The 18,852-nt window shown below is 37.2% G+C and overlaps 1 protein-coding gene across 1 annotated transcript; it reads right to left on the bottom strand.

Moving 5' to 3' along the window:
- Window positions 1-1,461: 1,461 nt before the first annotated feature.
- Window positions 1,462-18,786, bottom strand: mfsd14a1 (major facilitator superfamily domain containing 14A 1). Its single transcript, XM_017477834.3, has 12 exons — window positions 18,544-18,786; window positions 11,990-12,085; window positions 11,113-11,175; window positions 10,891-11,018; window positions 8,895-9,009; window positions 8,332-8,550; window positions 6,030-6,143; window positions 5,192-5,263; window positions 4,969-5,081; window positions 4,759-4,856; window positions 4,002-4,156; window positions 1,462-3,750 (listed from the first exon to the last, which is right to left on the bottom strand). The coding sequence occupies exons 1-12, from the start codon at window positions 18,622-18,624 to the stop codon at window positions 3,547-3,549; spliced, it is 1,458 nt and encodes a 485-aa protein (XP_017333323.1). The 5' UTR covers window positions 18,625-18,786; the 3' UTR covers window positions 1,462-3,546.
- Window positions 18,787-18,852: the final 66 nt, after the last annotated feature.

Genomic DNA, 18,852 nt, shown 5'->3' with positions numbered 1-18,852 from the left:
CAGCGATAGCGATACGAGAGCAGCCGGCTCCCTCAGCCAGCGCATCACGAGCTCTGATGACGACACGGCTATTTCACAATTGGCCAGACAACAACTATGACAAGCTTTATGTTCATTCCGACACCTTCAGTTCCACTAAGGCTCACAAATCCACATTTTCATAAGAGTAAAAACCCTTTTCATGTAATCTTAATCTTATATTGTGTCATGTCTATCAAAATAAAACTGCAAAAAAAAAAAATAAATACAGACCAACTTTGTTTTTTTTGTTTTTTTTGTTTTTTTTTAATAATACAGTCTTATGTTCTTGTACATACAGGCAGTGTATTAACCTATTCAATAAAAAGTGTTTCTGGTTACTACATGTAAAATTCAGACGTCTGTTTATCTGAGAAATAGTACATCTAATCCACTTCCTCTGCAGTAAAGACAGCAAACACCGCGCGAGCTTCACTACGGGAAGCAGAAAGTGTCTGACTCGCCGGCACCATTTTCAGCTCCTCCCCCGACTGCAAGCTGAAACTCTCGCCGATCGGTTATATCCAGCTACACCCGAAGTCGAGCACACCTTATGCCTCCTTTAATTGCAGTGATCGCCAGAAGCTACAGCGCTTTTACTGGAACTGGCAAAGGCCACGCTACCTTCAGTGGGAGTGTAACCCAGAAGCCACGCCGCCTTCATATGGAGTGACACAGGTCACACCTTCACTGGGAACCGAAGCTGCGTTCACACCATGCGGTAATTACCATAATTAAGAGAATCCATCTTGTACTTACGAGTTCTTACGCTTTCTACGACTTGGAAAACTTGGAATTTTCTAAAATGTAGTTAAGTAGTTAGCTCATATTTCTGTGTAATAATTTCTATACAATAAATTGCACAATTATTAATGTCTTAATAATGAAAGATCAATCTGAAAATAAATGAAAAACAATAGTTTAATGTAATTTTGCAGTTGTCTACAGCATCTCACAAATCCATTTAAGTCCGAGGACATGAACAGCTCAGAGTAGAACCGGGTTGTCATCTAGTAATTACGTTAATTCCGACATGGCTTGAACGCATCCTTTAGTGTGACAGACACATAGGCCTCCTTCATTAGGAGTGTTGGCCAATAGCCATACTTCCAATATCAGGAGTATCTGCCATATGCCAAGCCTCCCTTACTGGGACTGATACACAGGCCCTACCTTCACTCAGACTGACAGACACACAGGCCACACCTCTTTCATTGAAATAGACACAGAGGCGATGTCTCCTTCATTAGGAGTGAGTGTCAGAAGCCATGATTCCATCACTGGGACTGACACACAGGCTACACCTGCTTCAATAGGACTGACAGTCAGAAGCCATGTCTCCTTTAATGGGACTTACACATAGGCCATGCCTTCTTCACTAGGACTGAGAGGCAAAAACAATCAATCATCATTAGCAAAAAAAACCCCCACATCATTAGCAAATTCAACTTTGAATGTCAAAAATACTTTTATTGAAATGTTTTAGTATACGTCGTGTCATATTTACACGCTTAGCTGTTTACAGTTTTACTGTATGTTAAAATTAATAATAAAAAGGCAGCAAAACATGACGAGAGAACATAGAAAAAAGCATGCGGAAATCATAAATAACCAGAACATGGCTAATTCACACGTCATCATTCAATAAAAACTTCTGCTTTATTTGGTCAAAATGGTTTTGTCTATTAAAAAAAAAATAAAAAAAAATAAAATAAAATAAAAAAAGACCTGAAAAGTATACAAGGCCACTGAAGTTCCTCTCCTCACCGAGCTCCTGCTCCTTCTAAATGCGCACACTTCCTACATACACACACACACACCGGTCCCGTCCAGAACATTCCTAAAGCTCTGCATGCTAGTATTTCCTGCTCTGATACACTGAACTGTTCTCATCACTGGGTGAGTTCAATCAAGATTATAACAGGAGAAACAAAACATGCAGTGTGTGTGGGATTCGGGGTTAGGGGGTAGTGAGTGAAGGCACCAATAACTCTGAAGTGGTATGTCTACTACACATCATCTGTGTAGATAATGGATCTGTAAAATGAAACTGAAGATGCAGAAACTTCTGTTTCACACTGAAGCCAAGCTGGAAAAGCCGTGTAAGGAAATATATAGGCATCAAAATGGCTCATCTGTTGACCACGCATTAAAGGAAATATTTGTCCCAAAAGAAACCCCCAAAAATAAATCTAACATCTAATGTAGTCGATCAGAGAAGACGTGTTTGTTGCTCGAGTTTAAAAGGATAATGTAGCAATCATTTAATGAATCGCCTCCAAAAACCTCGTGCGTAAATATTCGCCTCAAACCACACCTAGACATGGTTTAAGACAGTTTGATTCCGGTCATCTTTAACCTGCCAACTGTTGTGCGTTTTTTTAATGTGGGGTACATTTTAAGAGGACAAGGTAGCACTCAAAAATACACAAAAACAGCCTTCTTTTTCCCCTGACAATAAACAGGACAGATGTGCAAAATGACTAATGAATCTGGAATGATGGAAAGTTCAAGACACCTAAACAATGACATATTTCATATATGCAATGTTTAGTGCATTCTCCCCTCGGTGCGGTTCTTTAGGCAGGTGAGAACACGGCGATCGCTCTGTCCGAGCGTTTAAGCGGGATGTTCAGTCCACTTCCAGCTGAACTTGAGTGAGAAAGCGATTCGATTCTGAATGAAACATGCTGATTTTGGGTTGCAGCTATTTTTTTTTTTCTATAGATGTGAGCTGCTAGTCTGAGCCAAAAGGACAGAACTGTAAGACTGACGAAACAAACAAAAAGAGAAATATATTATATTGGTTATTTTTGCTGTATAATTATCGAATAATTTATTCAGCACTGGCTCCGTGTTGGCCATGCTCAGGCGATTTTTGTGATTTATACACGGATTTCATAATGGTTTCATTTTCCATCATGGTATTTCCTAAAGGACAAGTGAAAGGGTTTTATGAGGATGTTCTCAGCCCTACTTACATTTCAGACAGCATTTTTTCTGCTATTTGGTTCATTTAATTATGTGCAAACCAAACCGAATAGCAAATGAACCAAAAGAATCAATTACACTCTGATTCAAACTCCATAAACAGACTAATGGGTGCAAAAGCGCACGGAGAGAAACACTGGGTACTTGTGACTTTTTTTTTCCTTCACTGAACTATTCCATTAATGTGGGGCGAGTATGGGTTAGCATGCTGCGTTCAGAAATGCTCCTGACCGAGCTTCGGGTCCCTGAGTGAGCCCTGTTTTAAATGGGAATGCAATTTTAAGAAGAAGAAAAAAAGAAACGAAAAAAAAAAAAAAAACAGCAAAAGATAAAGAACTATAAAATGAATAAATACAAGCCACTGCAACGGTGCCACTGGACAGAACCGTCATTAAACATATGTTCCTCTATGTACACAGTTTTTGTTTTTTAAAGTTTTTTTTGGGTTTTTTTGATGTTTGTTTGTTCATGTTTTTTAAAAAGCTCTGGGTTTGATATAGATTGGCATTTGTCACATCTCTGGTTCAGGGTTTTCTTTCACACGTTGGTGTCCTGCAGCAGTGGCTCCTTGGCTTCTGGAGGCTGAGCGCTGTGCTGGTGCCCGTGAGCCGAGGCGTGTTTCTTCCAGCTGCCCGCTCGGCTACCCACCTGTGTGTGTTCAGGGATGAACAAAGCCACAAGCAGTGCCAGTAGCACCGAGCACGCTCCGAAAAGAAATGGAGGACCAGGAATTATAGCACTCTGGAAGGAGACGGAGTGAGAAAATCAGCATAGTAATAAATAAATAAATAAATGATTAAAAGGTGTAAGTTTAAAAGTGTTCCAGTCATGGAATAATCATAACTGTATAATCATAAAATGTGCTTCATATTATATTATGCAATTGATGTAACTGCTCATTAGTTTATTAGACTTTAATCCAGACAGAACAGAACAGAACAGAGATGAGTTTCAGATGTGAGGGAGTGTGTAAAGTGTGTGAAGTGGCTGACCTGCTGGTGGAGCTGAGTGTGACGCTCAACATCTTCACCTCCATCAGGAACCTCATCCAGCTCCACGTGAAAGATGTAGAAGATGAAGCCGTAGAGAGCTGGACCGAGTCCATTACACAGACCACGGATCCCCGTTATCATTCCCTGACCCACACCTGTACGTAAACACACACACACACGTTAAACCTCCAAACATTACCCGTATGACAACACTGTTGAATTCTGGATTCGGATTGGTCAGAAGGTGTTGATTAATCTTCTAGAGCAGCTCGTTCTAATACGCTATCGTTTCTATAGTAACAGCCGGGGGACATGTTTGGCGGACGCTCCACATAAACCGATTAAAAATAGTTTGGAATCGTTTTATGTGATGAATTGTTCGTAAAAGTTATAACGTTAAGTTTTCCGACATCTTCAAGACAGGAGTTTTCACTTTGTCGAAACATGGAAAGCTGCATTAAATTTTTTTTTTTACTGTTTTATTATGATATTCACAAGCCCTATATAAATGTGCTGTGTTTGTTTGTATTAGAGTTTGCTGCCATACCAGCTACAATGGCAAATTTCATTGAAAATACAGATATTAATCAAAACATTCAATAAAATTCAGCTTAAAAAGCCAGACATGTCTGTACAACACGAGGACTCTATAAAAGATTCTTAATTTACTAGTGATAAAAATTGTAATCGTTTCCCTAGGTCTATAAAATGTACTGTCATTTTGCCATACTGATAAATCTAAGAGCAATAGTCTCACCTTGCTGGTCTGGGTCTGCAGTGCGGGACACTAGTGCACTAACAGCAGGGAAGGTGATGCTGGACATGGCCGCTACAGCACCTGCAGCCCACATCATCCTAACAAGACAAAGAAGAACGATGTAAAAAAAAAAAAAAAAACACTCAAAATTACATCTCAAAAATCCCTTCTGTAAAGTCACATGACCATAAGCCCCACCCTCTCACTCACCACGGCTCTGAACCGAACCCATACCATGCCAGCTGTAGGATCTGGAACCCCAAACCCAGCAAGATCGTGTTCTTGTTCCCGATGGAACGCATCAGTAAACTTAACACTACAGTCTGAAGGGGAGAAAACAAAAACACACAGAGCTTTAAACACAAACACACAGAGCTTTAATTCTTCAAAAAAATATGTTGAGTATAAAAAAGGAATAATTAAAAGCACAAACCTGTGCAACAATTGAAAGTAATCCTAGTACAGCTATGAATGCAGCAACACTTTCTGATGAAAAGCCCATTATCTGTAGAAAAAATTAACAATTAATTCTTTATTCAAACACTAATGCTACAAAACATTAATTTAAACAGCATTAGTGTGATTACATGACTGCACTGCCATTTAGCCTTTATAACGGTTACAAATTAAACTATTTTTAAACATTTCCCAAAAGTAAACCTCAGAAAAAATGCATTTTAGTTTTTAATTGCAAAAAAAAAAAGTGCATTTAAGAAGGACTACAAAAAATCTCAGTCAATTATAGTTATAAATTAATTGACAATAAATCAATTAATTATCTTGAATGTGGCTTATAGAAGAGAAAGGCTGTAATAAATATCTTGTGTTTGTTTACAGACAGAAAAATCCAATGATTCTACAAGAGGGGAAAAAAAAAAACACCGCAAAATAGAATGATTTTTAGAAAATGTTTAAAAATGAAATACATGTTTCTGGTTAAACGCATAGGCAGAGTAGACCAGAGAATGTAAATAACATTATTGGCTGGATTTTGGCAGCAAATACTATATATAATAAATGTAATTATAAATATAATTACGTATAAAAGTAAGTGATTAATAACTGATTGAGTGATTAATGATCAAATGGTATAATATAAGAGGGAAAAAAAGCCATAGGGAAAATAGAAAAAATTAACTTCAGGGTGTTAACATTAACTCAGTTTCATCACACCGGCCTGTCATTAATGATTTTCCTGTAACAGCATGGCATAGAGTGTTTTATTCCTTACTTATGACATGCATATAACAATAATGATTTCATAATCAGACCTGTCGCAGGTAGAGAAAGAAGCTGGAGTACTGGCCAGCCTCGGGGAGGTACGACAGGAATACTGTAATACAGATGAGGAGCACTGTCGAGTCCTGACCCACCTTCTTCAGCGACTAGATATATATAGAGAGAGAGAGAGAGAGAGAGAGAGAGAGAGAGAGAGAGAGAGAGAGAGAGGGAGAGAGAGAGAGAGAGAGAGAGAGAGAGAGAGAAGTATGTACTGGACGTTTTGGTTCTTGGAGGTTTCTTTGGCACTAAACAGAAAAGACAGATCATTGTGCGGTACCTCTTGCCAATGAGCCCTCTGAACAGCATTCCCAATCTAGAATAATAAATAATCACTCTACACTACATTCACTACACCTTACTGAACTACTTTGACTCAAACACAGGAAAAATGTCTGAGCTTATAACACAGTTCTCAAATTGGCAGGTGTTAATTAATTTTCTATAACAGCAGCTCTGACCATTGTGCTGCTGCAAATCACAGGTGTATATTAATGCGCTCATGATAGTAAGTAAGTAAGTAAAATTTATTTATATAGCACGTTTCACACAGCAAAGCTGACCAAAGTGCTGCACAGAGTAAGGAAAGTAACATAGAAACAGAATGATATGTTATTGTTTCTAGAATAACAGTAACTTTGTGGTGGTAAAAGTTACTTCACTTCATCACATCACTATTACAGCAGCTGTTTCATTCCTTACATATAATATTTTAATGCAGGTCTTGTAAATCTCGTTTCTCCTAGACTTTTTACCACTTCTTGAGTCTGTCCACACAGAAGTGGCAGCTTTAATAATATTCTAGAGGAAATCGGGATGTAAGAGTCGAGTCCTGTGCATACCCCTGTTCACACTGCGTTCTGTGCTGATCTCTCTTTATACAGAGAACAATAACACTAACACAGCCACTGTGCTGAACATGCTCTACTCTCACAGAGAGCTGAAACCTGCTAATTGTGACTCACGGAGAACAGATGGATGTTCAGTGAGCGTGTGATATTTCAAGATCTTGAATACGCAATACATCACTGTTCCCATTATCCAGCATTAGAGCTATTTTAGAATGTGTATTGCACAACAATACAGTACAACTCTATAGACTCAATTGATCACTTATGTTAGAGTGTATTTATCTTCTATTTTACTACCTTTATATCTGTACTTCATGCACAAGGATTCGTCCATCCATCCATCTGTCTGTCTGTCTAACTAACCAACCACAATTTATATACATTTCTATCTAGTTATATATCGTCATTATATGTCATTCTTACATCTGCCTGTTCAACCTAGGCTCTATCCATTATCAGTCCATCCATCCTTCTATCAAACATCCATTCATTCTTTTGTCTCCACCATGTGTCAATCTACCAAGTCGTCCAGCCATCCTAATCATCAATTTATTTATGTATTCATCCTATCCATCCATCTGTCCATCTGCCCTGTCGGTCCCTCCAACCATACGTTCATTGGTCTGTCCATCCGACCATCCATTTATTCATCAGTCTGTCCAGCCACCCATTCATCTGACCATCCATTTGTCCAACTACCCATTCATCCAACTATTCATTCATCTGTCGGTTCAACAATGAATTCAGCCATACGTCCAACCAGCCTCATATCTATCCGTTTGTCCATCCAATGATCCACACATCCGTTGATCCATCCAACTGTCCATTTATCTGTCTATCTATCCAACAAACCATTAATCTGTAGATTCATTTGTCCAACCATCCATTCAGCTGTCAGTTCAACCATCCATTCTGCCATCTGTATATTATTGCTTCCAAAAACCATTTATTTAATCATTCATCCATCCGACCATTCATCCATCCAATCATATGGATGAATCTATATCCAACCATCCACTCAACAATCATCCATCAGTTTGTCCAACCATCCATGCATCGGTCCCTCCAAACATCCCTTTTTATGTCAGTCTAACTATCCATTCATTTGTCCATCCACTCTACATTTATTAATCAGTCCATCCAAACAAAAATACATTTATCTACCATCCATCTAACCATTCGTCCGTCCAGCTGTCCAACCAACCATTTATTTGTCCACCCAAACATCCGTTCATCCATCTGTAAAGCCATCCACCCATTCATCTAGAACTGTGTTGTGGTCCTTTGCGCACATATGTTCTTCCTCCAAGCAGTTTAAAATTTTCCTGCGACCACACCAAATGAACTATACCAACAAAATGTCCATTCTACTCTGCTGCAAAATCCTCAAAATCCCCGAAACCCTTAAAGCACGACAAATTACAACACAGAAAAGCACACTCACTGCAAAGGGGTCGGCCTGTTCCCAGGAGATCGGCGCTCCCCATGACGCCGGTCTCATTTTCTCCGGTAGCGATTCAGGAACAGCCACCAGGATGAAGCAGATGTCCAGCATGGCGATCGCTGATGCTAAAACTACTACTAGACTGTCTCCGTACGCTCGGCTGAGGTAGGCACCAATGGCTGGGCTGGTCACCAGGCTTGCCGCAAAAGTGGCTGAAACCTAATGGGAACCATTGGAAGACAACATAAAAGTAGGAACTATTACATTAGAAAACAAACAAACAAAGATAAAATATATGGAAATATAGTAAAAGTCCTGGGAGGCTAAATGAATAAGCAGATATATAGCTTATTTACACTTAATATGGCATACACTGGAGCTGGAATACTAGTTAAATACTAACAGATTTCTGTATAACTGGCTCACTAAAAAATTTTTTTTTAAATTAACATAGTATCAGTAAATGCAGTCTGGCATAACAAACAATATATTACAGAACAAATTTTATTTCCATTCATTCCCACTGTATATTTAACATGAATATTTGTAATAATGGTACACACCAGGCCGTATGCCATGCTGCGTTCATGCTCCTGTGTGATGTCGGCCACATATGCAAAAACCACTGAGAACGTCACAGCAAACACCCCCGACACAGAAATAACCGCAAAATACCACCTGAAACAGAAGCAAAGGTCAGGATTACAGTACAACCAAACATGAATCCATGTCTAATTAAATCTGAATCTTCAAATTAAAATCACTCATTCGCAAAGAAATTTGCTCCCGTACTGATCTTAATGCATGGCTTCTCAACATCACCACAGTGTGCCAGTCACTGATATCAAAGAGATCATGTTGCAATACTTAAAATCATTTTTAATAATACAGTAATACAGAATACAGTATGAGAAGTTAAACACTGATGTCCAATGAAGAAAAAGATGAAAAATTAAACAACTGGTACAAAAAAAGAAAGTAAAAGGACATTAACATCTCATCAGTTACAATGATTAAAAATGAGACATTAGGGTACCTAGGAAAGTGTAGCGTGTTGTGTGCTTATTGAAAAATAAACAGTGACAGGTGGTGTGATGAAATGGAGTTACTGTTACCACCCAAAAGGTTTTATTCTTCTTGTCAAGTTACCGGGACACTGCAAAGTATAAACTGCAGTGTCCTGGAGATGTGGGAAAACTAAAAGTTACAGCTTTACCTCTGACGGTTACAAAGCACTGATACTGGAGACTCCTTTCATAAATGGTAAATAATCACCTTACAGAAAACATGGCCATATCAATGATTACATACATTTTTATGCCGTATTTGGCTTACCTCATAAGTGATAATTTGCAGGCCAGAATGACTTCATTTCTTTTTTACCTCAACGCTTTCAACATACAAAGTGGGGGAAAAAACATGGACGCCTCTATGTTCATCTTTTATCAGCAACAAATTAGCCAGCTAAGTATGATGAGTGATATGGATTTACCTCCTCAAAACAGCTAACTGTTTAGTCAGTCTATAGATTTAACAAGTGAATATGTCTGTATGTTGATTAATCTAAAGCAAATGTATACACAGTATATACTTGTATATACACAGTATAACTCATTTAAAGGTAAGAAGTTCTACTTTGTTTACTTCTGATGCTTTGCAGAGTCATGTCGTTTTAACATCATTCCAAAAACTTGGAAGAGCTCATAGTTCAGAAGACTACCTTAAGTTGAGGGGGTGTTTCTTTGGCTTTTCCTGGTTGGAGACTGGGATTTCTAAGTCGAATGCAGCATTAATCATTCGGTTTATGTGGACCATCAGATGTACAAGTCCCTGTGACTGAGCTGTTACTACAGAAACAATTACGTATTATTGTTTCTGTGAAATAAATAAATACCTTCTGACCAATCAGATTTGAGAATTTAACATCTCTGTGGTATAAATAAACGTGACTGAAGCACGATCATGATATTCACTCTTTAACAGAGTCAAAAAGATTTTTTTAATATCTGGCTTGGTAGTTAATAATACACTAAAGTCATGTCTAAATAACAATAATTATAAACTTGTAGATACTAAAATCATAATTAGTAGTTGGAGACGAAGAAAACTTTTGGAAGTTCAAAACCCCATAGTGTGTGATGTCATGTTGTAAACAAATACTCCTAAAAAAGGACATTAAGAGCATAATAATAGGATTTGACTTAATTGAACCACTGAAAGACCTTAAAATATGGCTTAGCTAACTGCTAGTTAAGTGTCAATGTTACCATAGAAATGACGGATTTCCCAGTTTGAAGAGATAACCAGCTCTGAGGTTAATGTCCAAGTCGTCATCTTGTAATTACTATAATTCTGACTTGGAGTGAACCTTCTAATCCTACCTAAATAATTTGTTGAATGTGTTTGCACTTATAAAACAGCTTCATATGCCCATTTTTTCAACTACATTATATCTAAATAATTTTGAAGTCTATGCTGATGTTAAATAAATGGGAAGGGCCATGAAACAGTACTGGGACTGAAACAGAGTGGAAATAGTAGTGAACGCTGCCGACATACCATGGGCTAATCCTCATCAGAGGGATGGGAGCACATGTGAAGAAAACGGTGAGGAGGAGAAATGACTTCCTGCCCCAGACATCAGACAGAGCGCCGATCAGAGGGGCGCTCAGAAACGACAGCAAACCCTGTGATCATCAAGAATCAAGTGTTTACTACTCCAGTCATGTTTTATTTACAGTCCATTAATCAATCAGTCAATCAACAGATTAAATACTGCACCTTTACTCCCTGTATGAGGCCATTCATCAAAAACGTGTGCTTCGGAAAGGTTTCATGAAGAACCTGGACAATCAAAAACAATAATATGGATCAACACGGATTATGATTTAGCACAGTATGGGGTTTTACAAGAAAATACAGTCGGGTACAAAAACCAAACCAACACCAAGAGCTGTTTGCATTTCAAGAGCACTTTGACACCCTTTAGAACTTTTGCTTAATCTGAATCAGAATAAAATTCATTCTTTTGATTTGTTTGCTATTTGGTTTACTTTTATTTTCTACTGAGTTAATGTTGCATCGCCTTTGTTTTCTGGAACCAAACTTCAGAAATACCAAAGCAATGGGTGATATAACTGATAATATATCTTTTTATTTATAATATATAATAAATTACATTTATTCATTTAGCAGATGCTTTAATAAATAAATATAAAAAATAAATATAAATAAATATTTAAAAAATAAATAAATAAAAAGATAATATTTTTCATTTTTTAAAATAAATATTTACTGTCTAGAAGTAGCTGATGTTAATCTTTATCTTTTAAACTGCAACACACACACACAAACAAAAGATAGATTTAATATAAAAAGTAAAAGAACATTTTTTGTAGAAATTGTCACCAAACCATTTTTTCATTAAAAAAATATATTTTTCTTTCACAGCAGGTTTTTTTGTTTTGGGTGATTAAGTCATTTCCAGAACAAAGTAATTACATTTCACATTTTTAAATAAAGCTGTATGCCCAACTCCACTGAAATGTTTTTAATAGTTTGACTATTATGCATAATATTTATTTTCATAGATCACTTAAGTTCAGATATATTTTATAGTCACTATGATAAAAAACATAAGTACCACATCCTGACTTACCACTAGTGTGGGTGCAGTCAACAATCCCCAAGCGAAGAACTCCAAAAATATGACTATGACAGCATGGTAAACACTGGGGGACCCAAAACCCTGCGGCTGTGAGGAGACACACATACAACTGTTAAATACCTGGTAGCAAAAAAAAGAAAACATTTCAGGGTGTGCTGTTATAGGAAAATAACCAACAACTGGGTTAATTGTTACTACTACAAACTTGATTCATTTCAGATAAAAGCAGGTTCTCATGTGTTTTATTCCACTTATAACACAGCAATTTGCCAATGATTATATTTTTATTGATTAAACAATGATACATCATACTATTTATCCATTTATAGTCACATCAATGTTGTGGACCGTCCAGAAACAAGTTCCGCTTCTCAAATATAGTTATAAACCAGCCTCTCCTTTTTTCCCCCATTCATAAAGTGAATAACACAAAGCGTAAAGCAACTCCATTCTAAAGATGTCAGAAAACTTAAAGTTACCGCTTCACCTCTGACACCTCGTGAGACTCATTCTATCAATTTTTAAATGAACATCTTGCAAAAATTCACCATATCGGTGATTACACATATTTTAAAATACATTATTGTAGAGTATACTGCATTCCAAGTATTGCTGAGCTGTTTATATATAAACAATAACGTATTAGAACAAGCGCATTAATATTAACCTGTGATTTGAATTAAGACTGGAACTACAGTCAGCGATGTCCTAGAAAATTAATCAAAACCTTTTGACCAATCAGAATCGAGAATTCAACAGTGGTGTGCGGTTCAATAATAATAAAAGTGCTTGTGAGGGTGCACAAATATTTCTAGGTTGTAATACATTTCTACGTTGAAAATTATCCAGTTAATCTAGTTTGAAGGTCCTCTGAAGTTTTATAAACGTGTGTGTGTGTGTGTGTGTGTGTGTGAGAGAGAGAGAGAGAGAGAGAGAGAGAGAGAGAGAGAGCCCTGACAGAATTAACAGAAGTGAAGATAATCACCACAGCAGCTGTATGTAAAAGGAAACAAACTCGAGTTTGCAACAAGTCTGCTTTATCTACAGAGACCACCACCTCGTTTCTGGCAGGCTGTAAAATAACATGGTTACGGCTGAAAAGGCAATGTGCATTTACTACACCTATACTCTGTTTCCCAGCACAGGGACGAGACAGCACTGAAACCTGTTTGACTGTGTTTAATCCATTTCTATGTTCCATGTGCTAACCACCCCCAAAAAAACTGAGAGGTGGCTTGACCTTAAACGGAAAGGTTAGCCGGCAACAGGAATGAGCTGCCAACCAGTGTTTGGATGAATGTTTGTGTGATTGGTGTGCAACTGATGCTCATCGCCAAGATAATTAAACAGCTGATTGGCTATTTCTCTGTACTGTCAACTTCGGTTGGTAGTTACAACCATCGACTTGGATAAGCAAGTTACAAGCCTCAACAATGAGGGCTGATAGAAATTCTCTGTTTGTCTTCATCTTGTCCTTTGGATACATTTAAAAAAAAAAATACAAATAAAAATTACATGTGTATTTCAACATGTTTATTCTTCCTAAGTGTACAACTTAAGGTAATCCACATATATTTTCATTAAAACTTAAACATGTCTTTTGGTGAAATTATTAGACTTTTGACTAAGTACAATAAGTGTTCCTATCTTTCTTTCACAAATATGGTAAGGATAAGGGTCAAAAACAACATGAAAAAACAACACCAAATTAAAATAACCCAGATGGCACCTAAACCTTCTGAAAACCTAGGGAAAACCCTGTAACTTTATCTTCTATGACGGATATCAAACACACAGAACACCACAGTATTACTGATACCAATTTCTTGTCATCACAATTAGCTGATACTAATCCTGATCGTTCGAGCTTTATATAAGTGATATGTAAGCTTTCTGTTGACAGTCACTGTTAATTTTCTTTACCCTAGATAAAGTAATACCACAGATGTTGCCTTGGATATATTATTTACAGTAATGTTGTAGATTGTTGTTTTAACTGAGAATCAAATAGATAAACACAACAAATATTCATTTTATAATGAACATTTTAAAAATACATGCCATATGGCAAATTTTCCATTATTTCTTGAGACCTCATGATAATTCCACACTGCTGATGACATGACTGCAGCGCTAAAGTTTAACGTCATCATGTGTTTTACGTCATCAAATTGTGATGGGTCCGTGACATCGGCCAAATTTAGAGACTACCGATCGAGTCATAGAATATGATTATCAATAGGAGCATCCCTGGTATTACTGACCATAACTAAACCAAACACCAGGCTAGTTTTGGCAAAGCAGCTCTGCACATGGACACACTACTGAGATTTTTCTTTTTTTGGACCTCATTGGACAATCTTTCCTCAGAGATGTTATGATTAAGTACAACATTTTAAAAGCTGATCCCAATCAGTTTATAATTAAATTTAGTCAAAGGAATAATAATAATTTTAAAAAACTATCAAAAAAGATATCTCAGAACAGTGTGATGACCATGACGTCCCAAGAAATATTTTAAATACAAAAAACAAAGAATAAATGAATGGTAGGTGAAAAGCTAAACAAAGATTCTCTGATTCTCCAACTGCAAAGTATAAACAGTTTTTTAAAAGTGTGATCTAAGGTGATAATTAAATTTTGTATAAAAGTGAAAAAAGTTTTTAGATAAATAATTGACATTAGTGCAGGTGACTGGTTACAATAGTGGATCTACTACAGAAGATGACCTGGTTCTGGAGTCGCAAACTACACGGTTTTAAAAAAAATTTTTTTTTTTTTTGTGTTTTGTCAGCACTTCTACGCTATTTTTTCCCAATTACTTGGTCTGCTCTGCTCAAATTCTTTGCAATATACCAGCTGACAACCCCTATCTATAAATGTTATGCCGCCTCTGACTAAACATACATTAGCTATAGTTCTATCATGTGTGTGCATAAAGTACAGAGAAAAAGTTCCTGACGTTCTGAAGAAAAAATGGAAGGAAGGATATCATATCTGAAAGCTCAGGAGGAAATTTAGTACTAGTGACACACTCACACAGAAACCTGTAGATATCCATGAGACAACAAAACTGAATCAGAGTTACATCATATACACACAGGCATGTATGTGTGTGAAACAAAACAACCATTTCATCTGAACATGAGGTCAAATTCATCTGATCACGACATTCACTACACAAAAATAAACAGGTTTGAAAAAGGAGCGGATAAGGCTGGAAATAGGGGAAAAACATGACCACAAATATTTTCAGTCCAAAAAAATAGAGATGTAAAAAAAAAAAAAAAGAAAGAATAAATGAATGGTAGGTGAAAAGCCAGTCCTTGAGGACAGATTTGGCATCCTTGAGGAACAAACCACCAAAAACGACCAATGGTGAATTGAATCCCAATTGAATTTGGATCCACGGATTAAGTCTAAGACCAAGGACCAAAATTTTAAACCGTGTAAATGGGTATGATGAAATAAATCATCTCTGAGACAATCTATCTACTAACATGCCATCGTGAAATATTCACCAGAGTGACTTACATGCACTGTTTTAAACAGTGGCTATTTTCCCACCATTCAGTAACTGGTGAAGGTCCTTGGATGATTTGCAAAATGTCTTTATAAGGTTCAAGTCACTATGGATTACTTATATGAGAGCTCCCAAACAATCATGCATGAAAATGTGAATTAAAATGTTTCTGTTTTTTTTTTATTTGTTGCACCTTTGGAAACCATCAAAACCAATTAAGCAACACTGAAGTTATTATTACTTTTGCAAAGCAGCCAAATGTTGCCCAAGTAATGCAAGCATTATCCCCTAATATTATTCTCTGTAAAACAAGCTGCTGTTGTCTTATTCATTTGTAAAAAGAGAGAGAGAGAGAGAGAGAGAAAGAGAGAGAGAGACTGGTGTGGGAATGACTGTTTATAGCTGCTGTAACATAAGTGATAAGAGGAAATAACTTGCCATAATTGGCAATTTTGCTATGGTTTATTAAGGATAAACCCTTCCAAATGTGTAGTTTCTGGTAAATTAATCAGCTTCAAGGTGGTAACAGTAACTCTGCTTCATCACTCAACTTGCTTTATCATTTTTTTCTGCATTATTGCATCATAAAAACTATGATTTATTTTGACAGTTAGCCTAGAATGCAGTCACATTATTTCATAAGCACATCTTCATCACTTTCATTTCATTTGCAATACTCAAATGAAAAATGTTTTTCCATCCAAGTTCATGGTGCTGAGTTTCACCGATTGCGCTAGTGTCAAAAAGCAGGAACTTAAACAGATTGTTTAATATCACAATCTCACTAGTGTCATGTATAGGTTTACCAGTGCCTGTAACAAATGTTAAGATTTTTTTTGTATATATACACTGTTGCAATCAACATTATTCAACCCTGATTGCAAATTACAGGTTTATTGTCAAAATTTACAGGACTTTCAGCTGTTTGCAATGAACAAATCAAACAAAAGCAATTAAAATAGTTCAACATAACAAATGCTTCGAGTGGTTTCCCCAAATTCAACTGAAACTTATGACTGCTCCAGTTTCAAAATTATTCAACCCCTTCATGGCAAGCATCTTTAGTATTTAGTAGAGCACGCTTTTGCTGTTATGACCTGCTGCAAACGAGATGCGAAGCCAGACACCAGCTTCTGGCAGCGTTCCTGAGGAATCTTAGCCCATTCCTCATAAGCAACGTCCTCCACTTCAGTAATATTCTTGAGTTTGTGTGCTGTAACCGCCTTCTTCAAACCCCACCAGAGATTTTCTATGGGGTACAAGTCAGGTGACTGTGATGGCCCTGTAGAATCTTCCAGGACTTCTTCTGCAACCAAGCCTTGGTGGAATTTGAGGTATGCTAGGGATCCTTGTCCTGTTGGAAGGTCCACTGACGCCCAAGCTTCAGCTTCCTCACAGACGTCATGACGTTTTCTCCTGGGATTTCCTGATACATCAAATGAATCCATTTTGCCTTCCACACGCTGCAGGTTTCCAGTGCCAGAGGATGCAAAGCAGCCCCAGAGCATCACCGAGCCACCACCATGCTTGACTGTGAACATTGTGTTTTTTCTTAATTCTTCTTTTTCCAGACATACCAATGAGTCATGGTGCCAAAATGTTCGTTTTGTTTCATCAGTCCACAGAACAGAATCCCAAAACTTTTGTGGCTTATTCATATGATTTTGACTCATGCTTTTCTTGTGCTTTTGGGTCAGTAGTGGTGTACGTCTTGGAGATCTGGCATGGCAACCTTCTGCATTTAGTACGCTCCTTACTGCGCGAACTGTCACCTCCATGCCTGTTGCCACCATGTCTTGCTGCAGGTCATTTGCAGTCACTCGAGGGTTTTTCACAACTTGCCTTCTCAGAAATCTGGTTGCAACCACAGATAGCTTAGTTTTTCCGCCCCATCCAGATATATCTTGTATTTCTGCCCCAAGCCATTTCAGGTATTTCATGTGTTCCAGCTCAAGCACACCTGGTGCAACTAATGAAGCCCTCAATTAGTTGCATACGGTGTGCTTGAGACAACAACCGTTTTGCATATTTGTGCTGTTGTAAGGGATTCTACTCAGGGGGTTGAATAATTTTGAAACTGGACAAGTCATTATAAGTTGCATTTCAGTTGAATTTGAGGAAACCACTTGAAGGATACTTGTGTTGAACTATTTCAATTGCTTTGATTTCTTTGATTTGTTCATTGCAAACAGCTGAAAGTATAAACTGGATTTGCAATGGGGTTGAATAATTTTGATTGCAACTGTATATATATTTTGAGAGTATTGAGGGTCTTTTTGTGTTTATTTTTATTGTAGATATTTTTATTTTAGAACACATTACTGTTTTGCTTTGTTAGCTGTATATATACACTCACTGGCCACTTTAATAAGAACACCTGTGCACCTGTTCATTCATGAAATGATCTAATCAGCAAATCATGTAGCAGCAGCTCAAAGTAGAAAATCAGGCAGACACAGGTCAAGAGCTTCAGTTAATGTTCAAATATGGGGTTCTCAGAATGGGGATAAAATGGTTGTTGGTGCCAGACAGTATGGTTAAATATTTACAAAACTGCTCATCTCCTGGGATTGTCACATAGGTGTTCCTATTATAGTGGCCTGTTATAGTGGGTAGTAATATGTAGATCCATAGTGTGCATTTGAAAATATCTTCACGTATAACTACAGCCTGTTTTATTACTAATACATTTATGCTTATCATTGTGTGATTATACTAATGCAATAAATACTAAAATAATAGCACTAATATGATTACTATTGACAGTAATATGACGACAGTATTTACAATGTATATAATAAAAAATATGTAACGTCGTTCATTTTAATGAATTAGCAGTACAGGTGAACGATGCTGCTTTGCCAAAACAGAGGAAGTTGCCATTACTAACTTCTTAAGCTGATAACATTCAGAGTGCGACAGGTATGTATCGTTTAACAATTAAATAAATAAGTAGAAAGACGAGACTCTGTGTCGTGAGATATTATACTGAGTTTATTTTTGTATTATTTAGTGAACTCACCGTTCCGCCATCCTTGATGATGATTTTCTTGGCCAGCAGGAGACTGCGATTCACCCGTTTCTTCTTTTTGCTCTGTGTCATGATATAACCATCCTAGTTGATTTCAGTTTTTTTCACGGTTTCAATGAGAATACATTAAAAAGAAGGATCCTGTAAACGTGCGGCGAACATCTTTTTTTACAGTTTTACACCTCGCGTCGCCCATTCAGTCGGACACACCGCCGCCATCTTGGCAAAAAAACACGAGCTATACGCCGTGACGTTTTGGCGTAACATCACACGATACGGGTGGGTGTACGTGATGACGTC

The sequence above is a fragment of the Ictalurus punctatus genome, chromosome 10 (genome assembly GCF_001660625.3).
Source record: "Ictalurus punctatus breed USDA103 chromosome 10, Coco_2.0, whole genome shotgun sequence".
In the NCBI taxonomy this organism is placed as follows: Eukaryota; Metazoa; Chordata; class Actinopteri; order Siluriformes; family Ictaluridae; genus Ictalurus; species Ictalurus punctatus.
The sequence above is the reverse complement of the archived record's forward strand: the minus strand, read 5'-3'. Positions and strand labels throughout refer to the sequence as shown.

Coding starts and splice junctions, on each gene's coding strand:
- mfsd14a1 (XM_017477834.3), bottom strand. CDS start 18,624: ATGACACAGAGCAAAAAGAAGAAACGGGTGAATCGCAGTCTCCTGCTG. Junction 12,086..18,543: donor TCATCAAGGATGGCGGAACG/GTGAGTTCACTA, acceptor GTCTCCTCACAG/CCGCAGGGTTTTGGGTCCCC. Junction 3,751..4,001: donor ACACTCAGCTCCACCAGCAG/GTCAGCCACTTC, acceptor GTCTCCTTCCAG/AGTGCTATAATTCCTGGTCC.